The 15,994-nt window shown below is 38.1% G+C and overlaps 1 protein-coding gene across 2 annotated transcripts in view; it reads left to right on the top strand.

The window, feature by feature from the left end:
- The first annotated feature begins 5,744 nt into the window (after positions 1–5,744).
- dock1 (dedicator of cytokinesis 1) overlaps positions 5,745–15,994 on the top strand; it is a 272,932-nt gene continuing 262,682 nt past the window's right edge. For both annotated transcript variants that reach the window (XM_053511045.1, XM_053511044.1), the window contains exon 1: positions 5,745–5,973. In XM_053511045.1, coding sequence (XP_053367020.1) covers positions 5,931–5,973 — 43 coding nt within the window. In that variant the 5' untranslated portion in view covers positions 5,745–5,930. The remainder of the gene's footprint in view (positions 5,974–15,994) is intronic.

Below are 15,994 nucleotides of genomic sequence, written 5' to 3'. Positions count from 1 at the left end.
GCACATCACCGTGCCATGTGGCGTATTTTATTTTGTGTAAGCTTTATCGGATTCATCAGTATCCGAGGTATGACGTTATAATGAGATTATATATTCCTGTCAATAAATTTGAACCCAAACTAAATTAAATGACTTGTCCTTCTTTACACAAGGGTTTTTCCTTCTTTTTTTTCTAATCAAGCCAGAGTCACGCCCAGATTGATCTGGTTCCTGCTAAACATGACGTTATTGATGCCTGACATGTGTCCTGACGCATTATGATTTGCTTTAGAGATTTAACTGAGTGATTTTTTTTGTCATCTCAAGCAGCAGAAAGAAATACTGTATTGTCTGAAGTCTGAAGCAAGCCTTACATCCATACATTACATGCATCCTGAAACTGACAAAAAGAGCCTGAATTAATGCGCTGCTGGTAACCTACAGTTTACAGTTTAATTGGCCTGAAAGCAAATAAGCAATCCTGGCTCACATTTATTACATCCTCTGTGTGACAGCAATGAACTCATCCAACTTTGCCAAACACAGACACATTTCACAATAGATAAGACTCAGGCAGATCATAATCCTGTCCAGACATTAAATTTCTGACCAGGCAAAATTAAAACATTGCACAAACTTTGCAATGCAATTGGACAGTTTCGGTAAGACAAAATACACATGTTAAAGCATTTGACAAGAATCCTCTAACAGTCTGTGGCTGTGCACTAATAGCACTGGCCTACTGATTAGAAATCAGAGTTAGTCATTTACTGTGGGCAGTTAATAAGATGTGCTAGGTATAATGCATATAAGAAATTGGTTCTTTTATATATGGTGATCTAAAATGCATCAGTCAGGATTTAGGCCTCTTCACAGCAAAGAGACAGCACTTGTTAAAGTAGTAAATTACTTCCTTCGCGACCACCTTTGATTCTCTTTGCTTGTGCTACTTGACCTCAATGCATTCTCCTTCACAGATTAGAAAAGGTAGTAGGAATTAAAAGATCCTATTTATCAGTTGTAGATTTAAATGGTGACTATTCTGGCTGTTCTCAAGTAAAGTTTGGTGTTCCACAGGGTTCGGTTTAAGGCCACTGCTTTTTTTCTCTTTACATGCTTCCAAGCTGTTGCCCCGCTTCTGGTTGGAGATGTCGTAACATGGAGGCTCGTGTGGTCTGCTTGGGATGCAGGGACAGTTCCACTTTACCATAAAGACGGTCCTGGCCTCGACTGATGCAGACAGCTGTTCTCTGAGGACTTGTGACTGCAATCGCAACCATAGTCAAGAAAGAAATTTCCTACATTCTACCTGAGCCTACAATAACAAAGTGGACTAAATATTAACTTAAAGACTTCCAGCAAGAACTTCCAGCCACCAAACACACAGTTTGACTGCAAAACAATTCCTGTTATCGGTTATTACCCAAATGCGGATGGGTTTCCTGTTGAGTCTGGTTCCTACTAAGGTTACTTCCTATTTCTTCCTAAATTTTCATTTGATTGTGTAAAGCTGCTTTGCGATAATGACAGTTAATGCGATAATTGTTGACAGTGCTATACAAATTAAATGGCCAGATGGACAAAATATCTGAAACTGATGATTTTCATGCTGATTTTCTCTAAGAAAATATCCAGTGAGCAGCAGTTCTCTGGGCGAAAATGTCTTGTTGATGCCAGAGGTCAGAGGAGAATAAACAGACAAGTTCAAGCTGATAGAAAGGCAATAGCAACTCAAATAACATCTCACTACAACTGATGTATGCTGGAGAGTATCTCTGCATGCACAATATGTCGAATCCTTGAAGCAGATGGGCTACAGCAGCAGAAGACCACAGGGAGTGCCACTCCTGTCAGCTGAAAACAGGAGACTCGCATACACGTGTTGGAAAAATGCTTCCTGGTCTGATGAGTCTCGATTTTTGCTGCTGGGAAGTTTAGAATTTGACCTACACAACATAAAAGCATTGATCCATCCTGCCTTGCAGACTGGTGGTGCTGGTGGTGGCATATTAGGTGGTGGTATATTTATTATTTTAGATTGTCGTATTTTAGATGTAGGTACATTTTAGCTTTGATTACAGCTTTGCACACTTATGGCATTCTCTCATCAGAATCACTGAATGGAATGGTTTCAAATTCATCTTCTTAATGCGCCTTGTCAGGAGTTAATCTGTGACTTTTTCCTTTTTAAACATTTCCTTTTTCTATTAAAGACATTATGCCACCTTAACGTACTTTAGAGCATCAGTTGTCTTGCAAAGCAAGGGTGGGTACAGTGTCAATTGCTCTAATTAATCCTACTACAAATCCATATTATGGAAAAAAACAGAGAAGTAAAGAGATAAGTGAAAAGACAGTCCTTTATCATCTTAAGAAATGAAAGTCAGTCAATTAAAAAAATCTCAAGAATTTTAAATGTATCTCCAAGTGCAGTCACCAAAACCATCAAATGCTATGATGAAACTGCCTCTCATGAAGCCCATCCCAGGTAAGGAAGACCAAGAGCTACCTCTGCTGCAGAGGATAGGTTTATTAGAATGACCAGCCTCAATAACCATTCCAGGTGACAACCTCATAAGGCTAACTGAGAGAATGCCAAGGTTGTAAAAAACTGTCATCAAAGCAAAAGGTGGCTATTTTGAAGAACTTACTAAAAACGTATTCTGTGTTATTTAACATGTTTTGTTTTGTTGACTACATAATTCTATATGTGCTCTGTCATGAGTTCAATGTCTTTAGTATCAATATGGATAAAGCATTAGGAAACACACGATTGACTAAGAAGTAAGTTTTGACTGGTACTGTACTTCCATATATTATATTTCTGTATCTGTTGACGGCATGGTGGTGAGTGGGTAGCCTCAAAACCATGGTATGATCCTGATCTCTGGTTAGTACCGGTATGGAGTTACACATGATACACATGTTGGTTTCCTAGAGACTTCAGTTACTTCAAACCACTAAAAACATGCTTTTAGGTGGATTTCCTTGGGTAAATGAAAGAGTTCATGAAAGTATGTTCATGCATTCTGGGACTGCAGTCCGATCCAAGGTGCATTTCCAGCATAATGTCTAGTGTTTTCAGGATTGGAATTGGATTCACCAAAACCCTGAACAAGATAAAGCAATGACTGAAGATGAATAAACAGAATATATTGCTATAACCAGCTGGAGAGAGTTTTAATTTACATTTATTTCAGAATTGTACAATGCATTTCTTCAGTTGACTAATTGATTCTCACAGTCATATGTGGTTCTTCTCCAAAATGTTGGCACAAAGTCGGACACATACAATTGTCTAGAATCTCCTGCACAGATCACTGACCTTAGCCTTACTAATCTTTAAGGATGTATGAGAATACTGAGTGTACCCCAGGCCTCCTGGCTTATCCCTAAAGAGTTCCCAGAATATTGGATGTTATTATAACCAAGAAAGTGGATTCAATCTGGAATAGGATGTACGCATGGGTGTGATTAATCAGGTGTACACAACATTTTACCCATCAGGTATACTATTTTAATAAATGTAAAAAGAAACACTAAAATGTAAAACGCAACCAATTGATATTAGTTAAACTAAGGACAGAATAGCTGATAGCACAGCTATATACACATTATTATTACATAACTCACTCGCTCTGTCACTCATTCATTCTCTACACCGCTTATAAGTATGATTTAAACTGCAGGGAGTGAAACTGTTCCGTTCTAATGGAGCTGTGAATGGTGTAGGGAGCAAATAAATAGTGGTTCATCACTACACCGGAGGTGACCATGCAAATTTTCCAATCAGTTAAACCTTCAAGGTACAATTCCTGCAATGGACTGCAGCTCAAGCTTGCCTTCACTTCCCACTAAGAGAAGGGGCAAGAACTCCTGCTCAGTGGCGGCTTATTAGCATCATCTGGATTCGAACTTATGATCTCAGCATGATAAGGAAAATTAACCACATTTAAAATGTATTCTAAATAATATTTTTTATATCTTAATAAAAAGTCTCTATAAAATGCTTTCTGTAACTGTACCTTTTACACCTGCTCTTTAGAAAGCATCCTGACGAGAACATCACAGCCTGGTTTGGGAGTCAGCATCCTGCAGGGCAGACGAGCTCTGCTGAGGGTGGTGCAATCAAGCTGAGCACATCATACGCACCAAGCTCCCTGACCTGCACTTTATCTACAGTGAGCAGTGCTGGACCAAGGCCAGGAAGATAGTGAAGAACTTCATCCACCCCAACATTGAACTCTTCTCTGTGTTGCAGTTAGGAAAGCGCTTCCTCTCCCTAAAGACCATGACAGACAGAGTGAGAAGCAACGTCTTCCCGCAGGCCATTCGGGCCTTCAACCAGAACAGCACAAAGGACTAAACTGATCTGATTTGCTTTTTTTCCCCACACAATACACACACACATGGATAAATTCCTGCCAACATATCAGAATCATGTTGTAGCACAGTTCTTGTTTGCACACTGCTCATTTGCACATTAAATGAAGACTAACTTGCACTTTAGGCCATGGACAATCACACTGCGGCCGACACACATTATTTCATGCTCCCTGTTTTAAATCATCCTGCGGCTGTCATACACACGATATATATTTACACTTCTATACTTTTATATTTGTACACTTACAGTTTACTTTCATTTTGCAAATCCTGTTCCTGTATTTCAATTCTATTTTATTTTGTAACGCAGCTATTTTTAAATCTCAAATTCTATCTTTAGTTTACGTGTTTTTCCTAGTGCAATGTTTTCATTTGTAGTGTGATTTTTCCATTTCTGTTTTTAGATCACGTACAGTCATATAAGCATTTCACTTCATATTATACGTGTATGGTTGTGTACATAACAAATAAAATTTGAAAGTGTATGTGAAGTCCATGAAAGTATAAAAATATTTTTTTCCTTTAAAAAAGTGCATGACTTGTGAAATTATTATTTTTTATTAAATTATTGATTCTCTATACCACTTATCCTGTACAGGGTCACTGGGGGTCCCTGGAGCCTATTCCAGGAGACTTTGGGTACAAGGTGGGGAATAACCTGGATAGGGTGCCAATCAAGCTCAAGGATTGGAAAATTTTGTGAAGCCTAGTTAGCCCAATCTGCATGTCTTTGCACGAGTACCCGAAGGAAACCCACATAGCATGAGGAAACTCACAGAGCATGTTCTCCTCATGGAAACTCTATTCGCATAAACCTGAGGCGAAAATCGAACCCAAGACCCTGAAGGTGCGTGGCATGCATTACTGAAGATAATATATTTTGTAATAAACAAACAAACAAACAAACAAACAAACAAACAAATAAATCCCTTGTTCTATTTGTGAACTCAGCTTTGATTTAGAAGTGCAAGGTGTCAGTTCGAGTCTTCTTCTTTACAGGATTTCTTACAGAATCCTCCTCAAATATTATAACCCCCAGTCACGTGATTATGCATAATTTTTTTTTTTTTTTGGGGGGGGGGGGCATGCATACTAAAATAACTTCCATTGATCACGCACTTGTTACTGCCTGGATATGCCATGTTGTAAAAAAAAAAAAAAAAAGTTTTAAGTTAATGAATATATATATAATCACCCAGGAATTAAAAGTGATTGTACTTTCACTGTGAAGTGAATTATAAGCTGAATACACCTTTAAACCAAAAAAAAAAAAATCGGGATGTTTTGTCCTCTCCTCGGGTGGGCATAGCTGTAACCCACGTGACCAAAAGTTTTTTTTCTCTCTCTCTCTCTCTCTCTCCGTGTGAGTGTGCGCGCGCGTGTGTCTCAGTGTGTGCACCCCCTCGCGGATCAGGCAGTTAGCGACGGAAAATGGCGCCTAGATGCGGCTTCTCAGCGCACTAACAGTGAAGACAACACCGTAGAAAGTCCGGGGGATAAAGCTGTGCATGTGCCTGGACCGGTGAAGACCTTTCCGAGCTGAGAGTTAGTACATTTAAGTGAGGATGTCGCGCTGGATTCCTACCAAGAAGGAAAAGTATGGCGTCGGTGAGTAGTGTATAAGTTGAATTACTCTCCCTGTGCGGGTTTTTTTTTTTTTTAAAACACGCCCGGGCTTTGGAGTTTTCCTGCGCAGTTTTGGGAGAGGTATAAAACAAGGCCTTATGGAGACAAGTCATTGTTGTATAACTGGAAAAGTTGTGGACTTGTTTGCGTGTGTGTGTGTGTTTGGGTTGAATATAAATAAACGTTGATAAAAGTTTGAAGAGTTTTCTCCCAGTTGTCAGAGACTCGCCTAGTCGCTGGTGTTTCCTGTGTTAGGGGCCTGACCGGGAATGATGGAGCACTGATTACAGCGGATACATTGTAACCGAACTCCACAACAACTTGTTGTCTCTAAACACTTTTGTTTCCATTCCGCTACAGTGTGTTACAATGTATCGCTGTTTGTGAATCACAGAGCTGTGTAACGCTACACGACACAGATTTGTTTACTCCTCGTGTTTGTTTCAGGAAAACTACCCAACAATTGTACCTTTTTATGCTTTTTTGGAAAGATATATAAATATATATAAATATATGTGTGTGTGTGTGTGTGTGTGTGTGTGTTTTCTATCTTTTTTTGCTTTGAAAGCAAGTTCCTGCACACAGCTCCTGGGAATGTGGTCTTGTTCCTACATGTTTCGGTACACTGGCTGTATGAGCTGGAAAGCCATTGCAACTTTTTTTTTCTTTCCCTCCAGCTCGTTCTGGTGCTTTGTAAACATCCGGGAATTCAGGGCTCGGGTTGGACATCTTATTCCCCTCTGATCCTGATAAGCGGGACATGCTTCACACTCACGTCAAGTTACAGGATATTAGTTACTACTCCTTGGCTGGCGACTAGGATCGCATTATGAAAACTGCAGCCAAACTCTGATATGGGCGGAAAATTCCAGGAAAAGAAATCACCTTTCAGTCCTCATGGCGTAAGGGTCAAAAGATCAAATGTCTCCACACAGTTATGAGTTGTGCTCCTACACATGTTTGTTTGTTTGTAAGAGTTTGTAATCAAAATAAATAATTTATGATTTTGAAGCAATATGTTGTTGTTTGGCGGCATGGTCAGCACTGTCGCTTTGCACCTCCAAAGTCCGGATTCGATTCCCGCCTCAAGGTCTGGGGGCGTGGGGTTTGCATGTGGTTCTTGTCCTTGGTGGGTTTCCTCCAGGTTTCCACCCACAGTCCAAAGACATGCAGAGTAGGCTAACTGGTGTTCCAAAGTGCCTGTAGTGTGTGGGTGTAGGTGGGTGTGCCTTGAGATGGATTGCCATCCTGTCTAGGGTTTACCTTGCCACATGCCCCAAGTCTCCTGGTATAATCTCCAGGCCCCCACAAAAATAAGCAGTATAGCAGATGAATGGATCAATGTTGGTCGATGCGATACATTAAATCAACAAGTCAGTTTTTGATTTAGAATCGATTTAAACTATTAAATTATTTAGGCAAACTTAATAATGGTAAAATAATTACTTTTTTGTAATTCTGATTAAAAAAAATATATATATTTCACGGCTTTTAGAGAAAATACAATGAACACAATGCAGTGGTATATAACAAAATACTCTTGTGTTGTGAGATTAGTGTGATCTACCACAGACGACTGGCAGGAAGAAAAGATTATGTCTTTGTCTGAGACGCAACATTTCACACCACTTGTAACTCAGAGTTTCGGGGGTTTATTGGATACTTTTAGTGGTTTGAATACTTTAAAATGCATACGATGCATAGCTGCTTGAGACAAATCAGACAATAAACATTACTGCTGGTAAATCAAAATTTGCCACAAATCAACTCGAATCTTATCGAGAGGTTACCTATGATTTACAGCTCTAGTGTACACAGCCTTGGTGTTGTAAATGAGAAACGGAAGTTTATACTCGAAGATGCTTTATATTAAAATCAATCAGCTAGCTGAGGTTTTGGCATGAATTTGGTGGCGGAGCTTCTGAAGGAGCCCTGAAAATAGCAGTATGTTTGTGATCTTTTCCGCAAGTTTGTGACAAGATATTTGTCGATTTTTAACGACAGCAGAAGCCTATGACCCACCTCTGACAGGATCGTCATTCACTTTTTTTAAACCGTTGCACTATTAGGCTGTTTTACTGTGGCTCATCACTGTACTTTTCTTGGACTCTTCATTCATGAGAAATTTGATGACAAGACATAGTTGCTTTTTGCTTAACATGTGATAATGCAGTAAGACACATGTGCTTACCAGCACAATTAATATAATAATATATAATGCGCTCAGATCTTTTCTTCTCCTCATCATTAACACTCTTCATATATTAGCTGAGTGACTTTAATAGACTTTGTACATAATGGCGCAATTGTAACATGGACACTGAATATCTGTTGTTTTTCATGAAGTGACCTTGTATAAAATATATATATATTTTTTGTCCTTAGTCTAACCACTTTATGCTTGTTGGATGTGAGGAATCCAGGGCGTGTCCCAGAAACAAATAACAGGTGAATTTTCCCCTGGGTGAAATGCAAGTGAAATCTCAGGTCTCTGGTTATCCAAGTCAATCTACTCCCCTGTCCTCTGTCTTCTCCTGTGGTCATTAACTGCCAGGAGTCGCAAATAAGGTCATGAGTCTCACTTTTATTTTTCCTTTAAAAGTTTAACACTTAATAAAAAAGTGATTAAGGAATAAAATGTAATGAGGTGTGTCCAGTGATTATAACCGTGATGATTTTCCTATAATAGCACATTCTGAGCTATTTTAATCCTCTTATACGGCAAGGTTTGGCAACAGTGGGCCTCATTTATCCACCTGGATACAAACAGATTTTTTCATTAATCACTTGTGAGGGAATTTACACTAATTGATATGGATGAAAATTAATAGAAAAAAAAAAAGTAAAGACACATGCATCTTGATGAGCCAGCCAGCAAGCTATAAAGTGTGTATGGCTTCTTCAGGATCTAGTGTAACTGTGTAACTGCCCTTATGCTTGTGCTACTGATTAAATAGGTCACAACTAGTCAAAACTAGCCATGCAGCGCTAAGGTTGTGAGTCAGGCAGTAATATATATTAATTATTAAGGAATGTTTCGTGCTGTAAAAATGCTTCAGTAAAAGAAAAGCAAATGTGTGCCATCTTAGATTCCATCGAGGGCCTTAGAGTCCTGCACTTTGTCACAAGTGAAACTAGAGGTTCTAGACAGAACCATTTAAACAGGTTCATTTTGGAGCCCTTGTGGTTTTTGTGATGGGAAGCTCATTTGACCTACTCAATATAAATATGAAACAAACCTTTGTTTCCATGACACAATAAAGCATGAGCGTTAAACAATGAATCCTTTTTATATCTATCTATTTATCTCTCCCTCTGGCTAGCCTTCTCTCTCTCTCTCTATCTCTCTCTACTTTTTTTATATTCTCACCTCCGATGTATTTTTCTGTCTGTATTTTTATCTGTCTTTCTATTTCCATCTCTTTGTCAGCACACCGCTGGTTAGCGCCCTGAAATCTTCTCAGACTCTAATCTGAACATTAGACTGACATACAGTGTATATATACACACGGGGCGGTGGTGGTTCAAATGGGTAGAGTTCCGTGTTACTGATTGGAAGATCTGGGTTTCAAGCTCCAGTTGTTATTCTGTACTGTTGGGCCCTCGAGCAAGGCCCTTAACCCTATTTGCTCCAGAGGTGCTGTGTCCTGGCTGACTCTGTGCTCTGACCCCAGCTTAATAACTTGAGATATGCGAAAAAAAAATCCTTTTCTTTGGCAGCAATAACCTCAACAAGGCACTTCCTATTGCTGTGGATCAGACCTCCACATCGTTCAGGAGGAATTTTATCCCATCCGTCCTGCCCGAACTGCTTAAGCTCCATCATATTTTTTGGACATCTTATCTGTAAGTCATTCCATAGCATCTGTATTGGGTTGAGTTCTGGGCTCTGACTCAGCCACACCAAAGGGCGGATTTTGGTTTTCTTGTTGTTGACTTGCTCTAAGGTTTTTGGTCATTGTTCTGTTACATTACCCAACTCCTACAGAGTTTCAGCTGATGTAACTGACATTCTCACATTTATCCTGAAGAACTTTTCGATACACTTGGAAATTTATCTTCAGCTCTATGACTGCAAACTGGCCACGCCCTGATTCAGCAGAACAGGCCCAAACCATGATATTTTTCCCATCTTACAATTCACTCCCTCCCCAATGCCAGTATATAATTTTTTCATGCGTTTTAACGCTAAACTATTAAGAACAATATAAGTGGCTAATTTTGTAACAAATATTAAATAATTTCAGCTACATTTCCATATAAAATATAGTACTTTACAAATTTTTGTGGTGGAGACAGCAGTACTGTACAGTATATGGGTTTACCTTTACCTTTACACTCATTTTTCTTTTTAAGGGTAATGTATTAAGATGAGTTTAAAATGAAATTAAAGTGTTTTGGGAGCACATTTGGGGGCATATTTTGAGATTAAAGCATAAAAATAGGCGTTTTTTGGACCATCTCTAAAAATTTCATAGGTCACTGTAGTTCAATCTTTGTTTCATCAGTGCACCAAACATTTTGTCAATACCACGAGGGAGTGTCAATGTACTCGTTCCAAACTTCAGCAAAGTTCTTTTTAGTAAGTTAGCGGCTTCCTAAAAGACACCCTACTTACTTAGTCAATGTTTTACGTACTGTACAATCAATAACACAGACATTAGCCAGTTCCAGTGATGCACGCAAATCTTTGTCTGTCTCCGGGGTTGTTTCTTTACCTTGTTAAAGAGTCCTTGGCGTACTCTTCGTCATTTTGACTGGGCTTCCACTTTTTGGTAGTGTAGGCATATTCCCAAAATGTCTCCATTTACCAATTCTCGATCATTAATCTTCTGAAAGCTCTTTTTGGCGGAGCATGGCTCACATAAGCGTATTTTTCTTGTGCGGATTGGAGGTTTTTTTTTTTCAGTCAAAGTAGCTTTAGTCCAAACCTCCAAACTAATTTTCTTAACAAGACTTTAGGACCCGTATTCAGAAAGCTTTTAACAATTCTTTTGGAGAGCACCTATCTTAGATTAAAAAGTCCTAGCAGCGAGTCCTAAACTAAAAGTGGCTTAGGAAACTTCTCAGAACAACTCTGTAAGGTAAGGAAAGTACAAAAACCTTTATCTTAGTGAGGAGGTGTCGGAGACCCTGTTGCTAGGGATGATTCAAGGACTAAGATTGGTTGATAAAAATCTGTAAAGGTCAAAATGCTTTGGGGAAATTCTAAGAAAATGTCATTTTCCCAAGAATTTTCTTAGAATTTCATTACTAAGAGCAACTTTTAGGCTTAAGACGCTTTGTGAATACAGGCCCAGGTATGCTATTACCCAACTTGAAACTTTTTATTTATTTTATTAAGGGCATTCACCCAAGGATTCATACTTTTTCCCCTAGCTCTGAGATGTTTATTTGATGTTCTTGTACTTCCTTTCATCTCTTTTGGATTGTTGACTACATACCATCCAAAAGTGCAACTTAAATAGACCGTCCTGCACTCATGTAAGCTGGTAAAAGGTCAGCCTGTTTGCTCCCATCAATCTAAAATGGATTACTTTAAGTAATAAAATCAGTACGGTAAATGGATGTAAGAACTTAAATTTAGTAACTACTGCGTGGAAACTGGTTGCCCCAAAAGTAGACATGTTTTCAACATTTGATTAGATTAGATTAGATTCAACTTTGTCATTGCACATAGTTACAAGGCAACGAAATGCAGTTAGCATCTAACCAGAAATATAAGTTTATAAATTAAAAATATAGAAATATAAATTTAGAAATATAAATTTGGTTGTTTTAAGATATTTAGCCTATAACAGAAACTTTGCATAAAGTATTCTGCATTTATGATTATACAATTTTTTCATATACAAACATTATGAATTCACTCTGTTTTATTATCATGTAGTCTATTTTCACAAAGAGCATCTTGACTTTTACAGATTTTTTTATCAACCAATCACAGTCCTTAAATTGCTGCATCATCCCTAGCAACGGGGTCAACCACACCTCCTCACTAAGATAAAGCTTTTTGTACTTTTTGAGATGTTTCCTAAGTCACTTTTAGTCTAGGACTCCCAGCTAGGACTTTTTAAGCTAAGATAGGAGCTCTCTGAGGGAATACTACGAAGCTTTGTGAACACGGGCCCTGATCACATTTTATGACAAAACATGAAATTCCAAAAAAAACTTTTTCTTGCCACTGATTTTTCAATGTATATAAAAATCACTAACTTTAAATCAAAGAAGGACGTGGTCTGCGCCGGTTCCTACACCTGAACACTTAAAGCTATGCTTTGGACAGCACTTCTGGTATTATGACACATCTGGTACAATGAGTGTAGACTGGGAGTCTCAGCTGTAGATGATTTCAGTCTGTCTCTGACAGTGAAGTGTTTCACTCATGTGTGCACTAGTGGTTAATCTGCTGGGTCACAGAAAAAGCACAGCAATATTGCACAGCAGGAACGATACAAAGAGGTGTTAACCACAATGCTATCTATTCCCCGAGGTTTCTGACGTGTCTGCAAGGGTGTGTTGGCGTATAAAGGTAAAAGGGCATTCCTGCATGGTAATGATGTTCAAATGCATAAACATTGCACAAACATAAATGGAAAAGGTTTAGGTCAAAGCAGTGACGGGACGTATCAGTTGTGCATGCACCTGCGAAATTTTACGCCCCCGTGAAGCCTCACTGTTGTGAGTCTAGAACTCTGCACACTTCCTTCAGTTTTGCAGATTATTTCTGTATAAAATGCAAGCTATACAGAAATGCCCGAACTGTGTGTGTGCGGAACCTAGAAAAATTTAAACATTTATCAATGTTTACAATGAGTATAATTAAAAAAGGATCTACATCATTGTCCTGTAAAGGGGATGGGATTGTTAACATGTGTTTGTGTGTGAGAACGTATGAGGTGTGTGTGTGTGTGTGTGTGGTGGTTTGTGCATATCGTGGTTAAGTATGCTTGTCCGTCTGTCCATGTATAGTTGCCTCGGTGTGGTTTGAGTGTGTGTAGGTGCTTGGGTATATAAGTGTGTCTAAGTGTATAGTTTTTTTTGGCTGTATGTGAACGCACGTGTTTGGTGGCGCATGTCTATTTGTTGGTGGAGGTGTGGCGCATGCGTGTGTGTGGGAGGAAGGAAAGATTTGAAATAATAAAGGCAGGTTTGGAGTCTGATGCTGCAGCCTGTAAAGCTTTTGACAGTAATGTAAAAAGTGGAGTGATGTAAATGTTCACACACTTTCCCAACTAGTCACTTAACCCTGCGTGTAATGCCAGCGTTTCCCGGATTTGTTCTGCCAGCAAGGATGTATATTGACGTGGAGAAAATCGCACGCCACCCTTTTCCATCAGCCACTGCTTGCCTTAACACACACGTCTGACCCGAGATCAATACAACAGTGATTCGGCAATCAGTCACGACTCGGCCGCACCAGGAATAATAAAGAAAAATTGCTTCACTTCTTAAGACGGCCAAGTGAACTTTGGTGTCTTCTAAAGCAGAGCGTACGACGCGGATCAATTTTTAGCAGCGGGCTGTACGGTGTGTGGTTTTATCATGGCTGGATTTGAAAGTTGGCTCCAGGCACATATCATGCTATGCACTTACTTACTTATTTATTCACAGAAAGTTCTTGGTGGAGGTGGAGCAAAATTAAAAAAAAAGAAAAAAAGAAATTGTAGACTGTAACTGAAGAATGCAATATTCTGGTTTTCATTACAACATTTTTACTTTAAATGGATTGCAAAACCACCTGTTTCAGCAACACAAGCCTGAGCAATCATGCCCACTGTAGCAATGCAAAGCCTCTGTTGTGGCTTATTCAATCACATGCATTTATGGAAATGATTTCGCTAAAGGCAGATTCTCAGACTGCAGCTCGGAAGTGGGAAGTCAGAATTTTAAATTACATCATTGTTTTCATTAGGTTGCAAAACGCGGAAAGAAATGGATGCCTCGAAGTTCATTTTTGGTTTGTAGTAATCTAGCTGACTAGGGACACTTGTTCGAGTGATGTCTGGACCAAAAAAAAGGTGCACACTGATATTTCCTTTCTGCAGTGTGGTGGCCGGTTCATGTGTGAAAATGATGCTCTCAAGCTCTTAGAACCACTCTTTCACAATTTGTGTCCTGGAAATTTGGAATCCTGTGAAGAAACAAAAAGCCTGACATGGTTGGCCAGGACGTTTAATTTAGTCAGCTGACTTCATTTTATTCCCACATAACTCAGGCTGTATAATTTGATCAAAAAAATCAGATTGTGATTATTTTGACACATTTTACGATTGCAATTTAAACCAAAAAAAAAATCTTAAAGGTAACTTTTTCGGCCTAAACACAATATTGTTGCTGATTTTATTTATTATTTATTTTTGTTATACATATAAAGCAGAAAATGTGTGTGCCAAAGAAGCATAGAAGTGACCAATCTAGCCTCCCTAAAACCTCTTCAGCCGTTTGAGATATGATTTTACATGTGCCTCATTTTTCAGTGTTGTACTGTCTCGCTTTAAACAATAATAATTTAAAATTCAAAATTATTCTTTTTTTTGAGTATTTATAGTAAAATTGTGTGCGAGTCATACGACGTGTAAAAATTGTTGCTTAAATTAAAACATTCATGTTGCAATATATTAACAATTTTTCTTTTTAAAATAATAGTTTTTCAGGTTTATGCCTTTTTATGTAAATCTAAATTGGCCAAGTTTCATATGAATAACATTTAAGATCATTGAAAGATTCTAAAAAGTTATGGGACATGAAAGGGCATGAAATTGTATTTAGCAAATGTTTCTTTTTATTTGATAAAAATATAAATGTGTATGCATGTTTACAAAAAACAAAGCATAAATTAGGAGATCAAATGCATTATGAAAAATGAATAAGTAAGAGTTAACTTTTTCACCTAGGTGAGACACTTTATCACCAATACCATGTTTTGTCTTTTTGTTTTTGCTTGTGAATAATGGCATAAATTCCCTCAAAAGATCATTTAGGAGGATAATAGCCAAAAAATATTGATCAACTCTCAAGTAATTTCCAATATAAAAATATTTATATTATTTACAAACTGCTATGAAATTTCTAAATATGCGTATATTACCTGTAATAAATTATAAACTTTTGTGATTAAATGATTGCACATGTCCAAATTGCGATTTCAGTATTTATGCGATTAATTGTGCAGCACTACATATAGCATTGCTGACGCTAGTAGACCAGACCAGTTACATGGTAGGCAGTTACATGAAGGGTGCATCACTTCGTCCGTCTTTTTTTTTTTTTTTTTTTTGTCTGATTTATGGCTGTAAACTCATAAAAGTTGCTTTTTATTGTTAAACCATTAACAATTGTTAAACTAAAAAAAGCAACTCTTATCACCAGCTACATCATCATTTCTTAGCATTGTTACGGAACTGAACCTTTTATTGCTCTGCCTTGTCTGTCTCTGATCTGTGCTAATTAAGTACGTAACTCTTTTTGGATGTTCTTGCCGGGATATGTGTGTGTGTGTGTGTATATGTGTGTGTGTGTATATGTGTGTGTGTGTATATGTGTGTGTGTGTATATGTGTGTGTGTGTGTGTGTGTGTGTGTGTGTGTGTGTGTGTGTGTGTGTGTGTGTGTGGTTGATGCTCGATCTTACTCGTATATAGTTGTGTTCGAGCTATACTGACTCTTTAAACTATTACATCATACATCAATAAAACTTTACTGGAGCTGCAGGGGACAATAGAAGTGATTGTTGATAGACTGGAGGTTAATAGTTCCTGTCTGAGTTTAGGCTTGAGAAAGAAATCAAGAATTGCAGCCAAGTGTCCATTTATTGGAGCTTTGTGCTTCAGCTATTTGTGGCTAGGGTTTTTTATTTTTTATCTGATTAGATATTAATCTCTAACTTTGTGCTGAGTAAATCTGACTAGCTGGTAAATGTTTAGTTTAATTATTATTATTAAATGTGTAAAAAGTTTGTTGGTTTTATAGGAGTAAAAGTTTTACTTTTTACACATGGATTA

Source organism: Clarias gariepinus, chromosome 14 (assembly GCF_024256425.1).
Source record: "Clarias gariepinus isolate MV-2021 ecotype Netherlands chromosome 14, CGAR_prim_01v2, whole genome shotgun sequence".
Lineage (NCBI taxonomy): Eukaryota > Metazoa > Chordata > Actinopteri > Siluriformes > Clariidae > Clarias > Clarias gariepinus.
The sequence above is the reverse complement of the archived record's forward strand: the minus strand, read 5'-3'. Positions and strand labels throughout refer to the sequence as shown.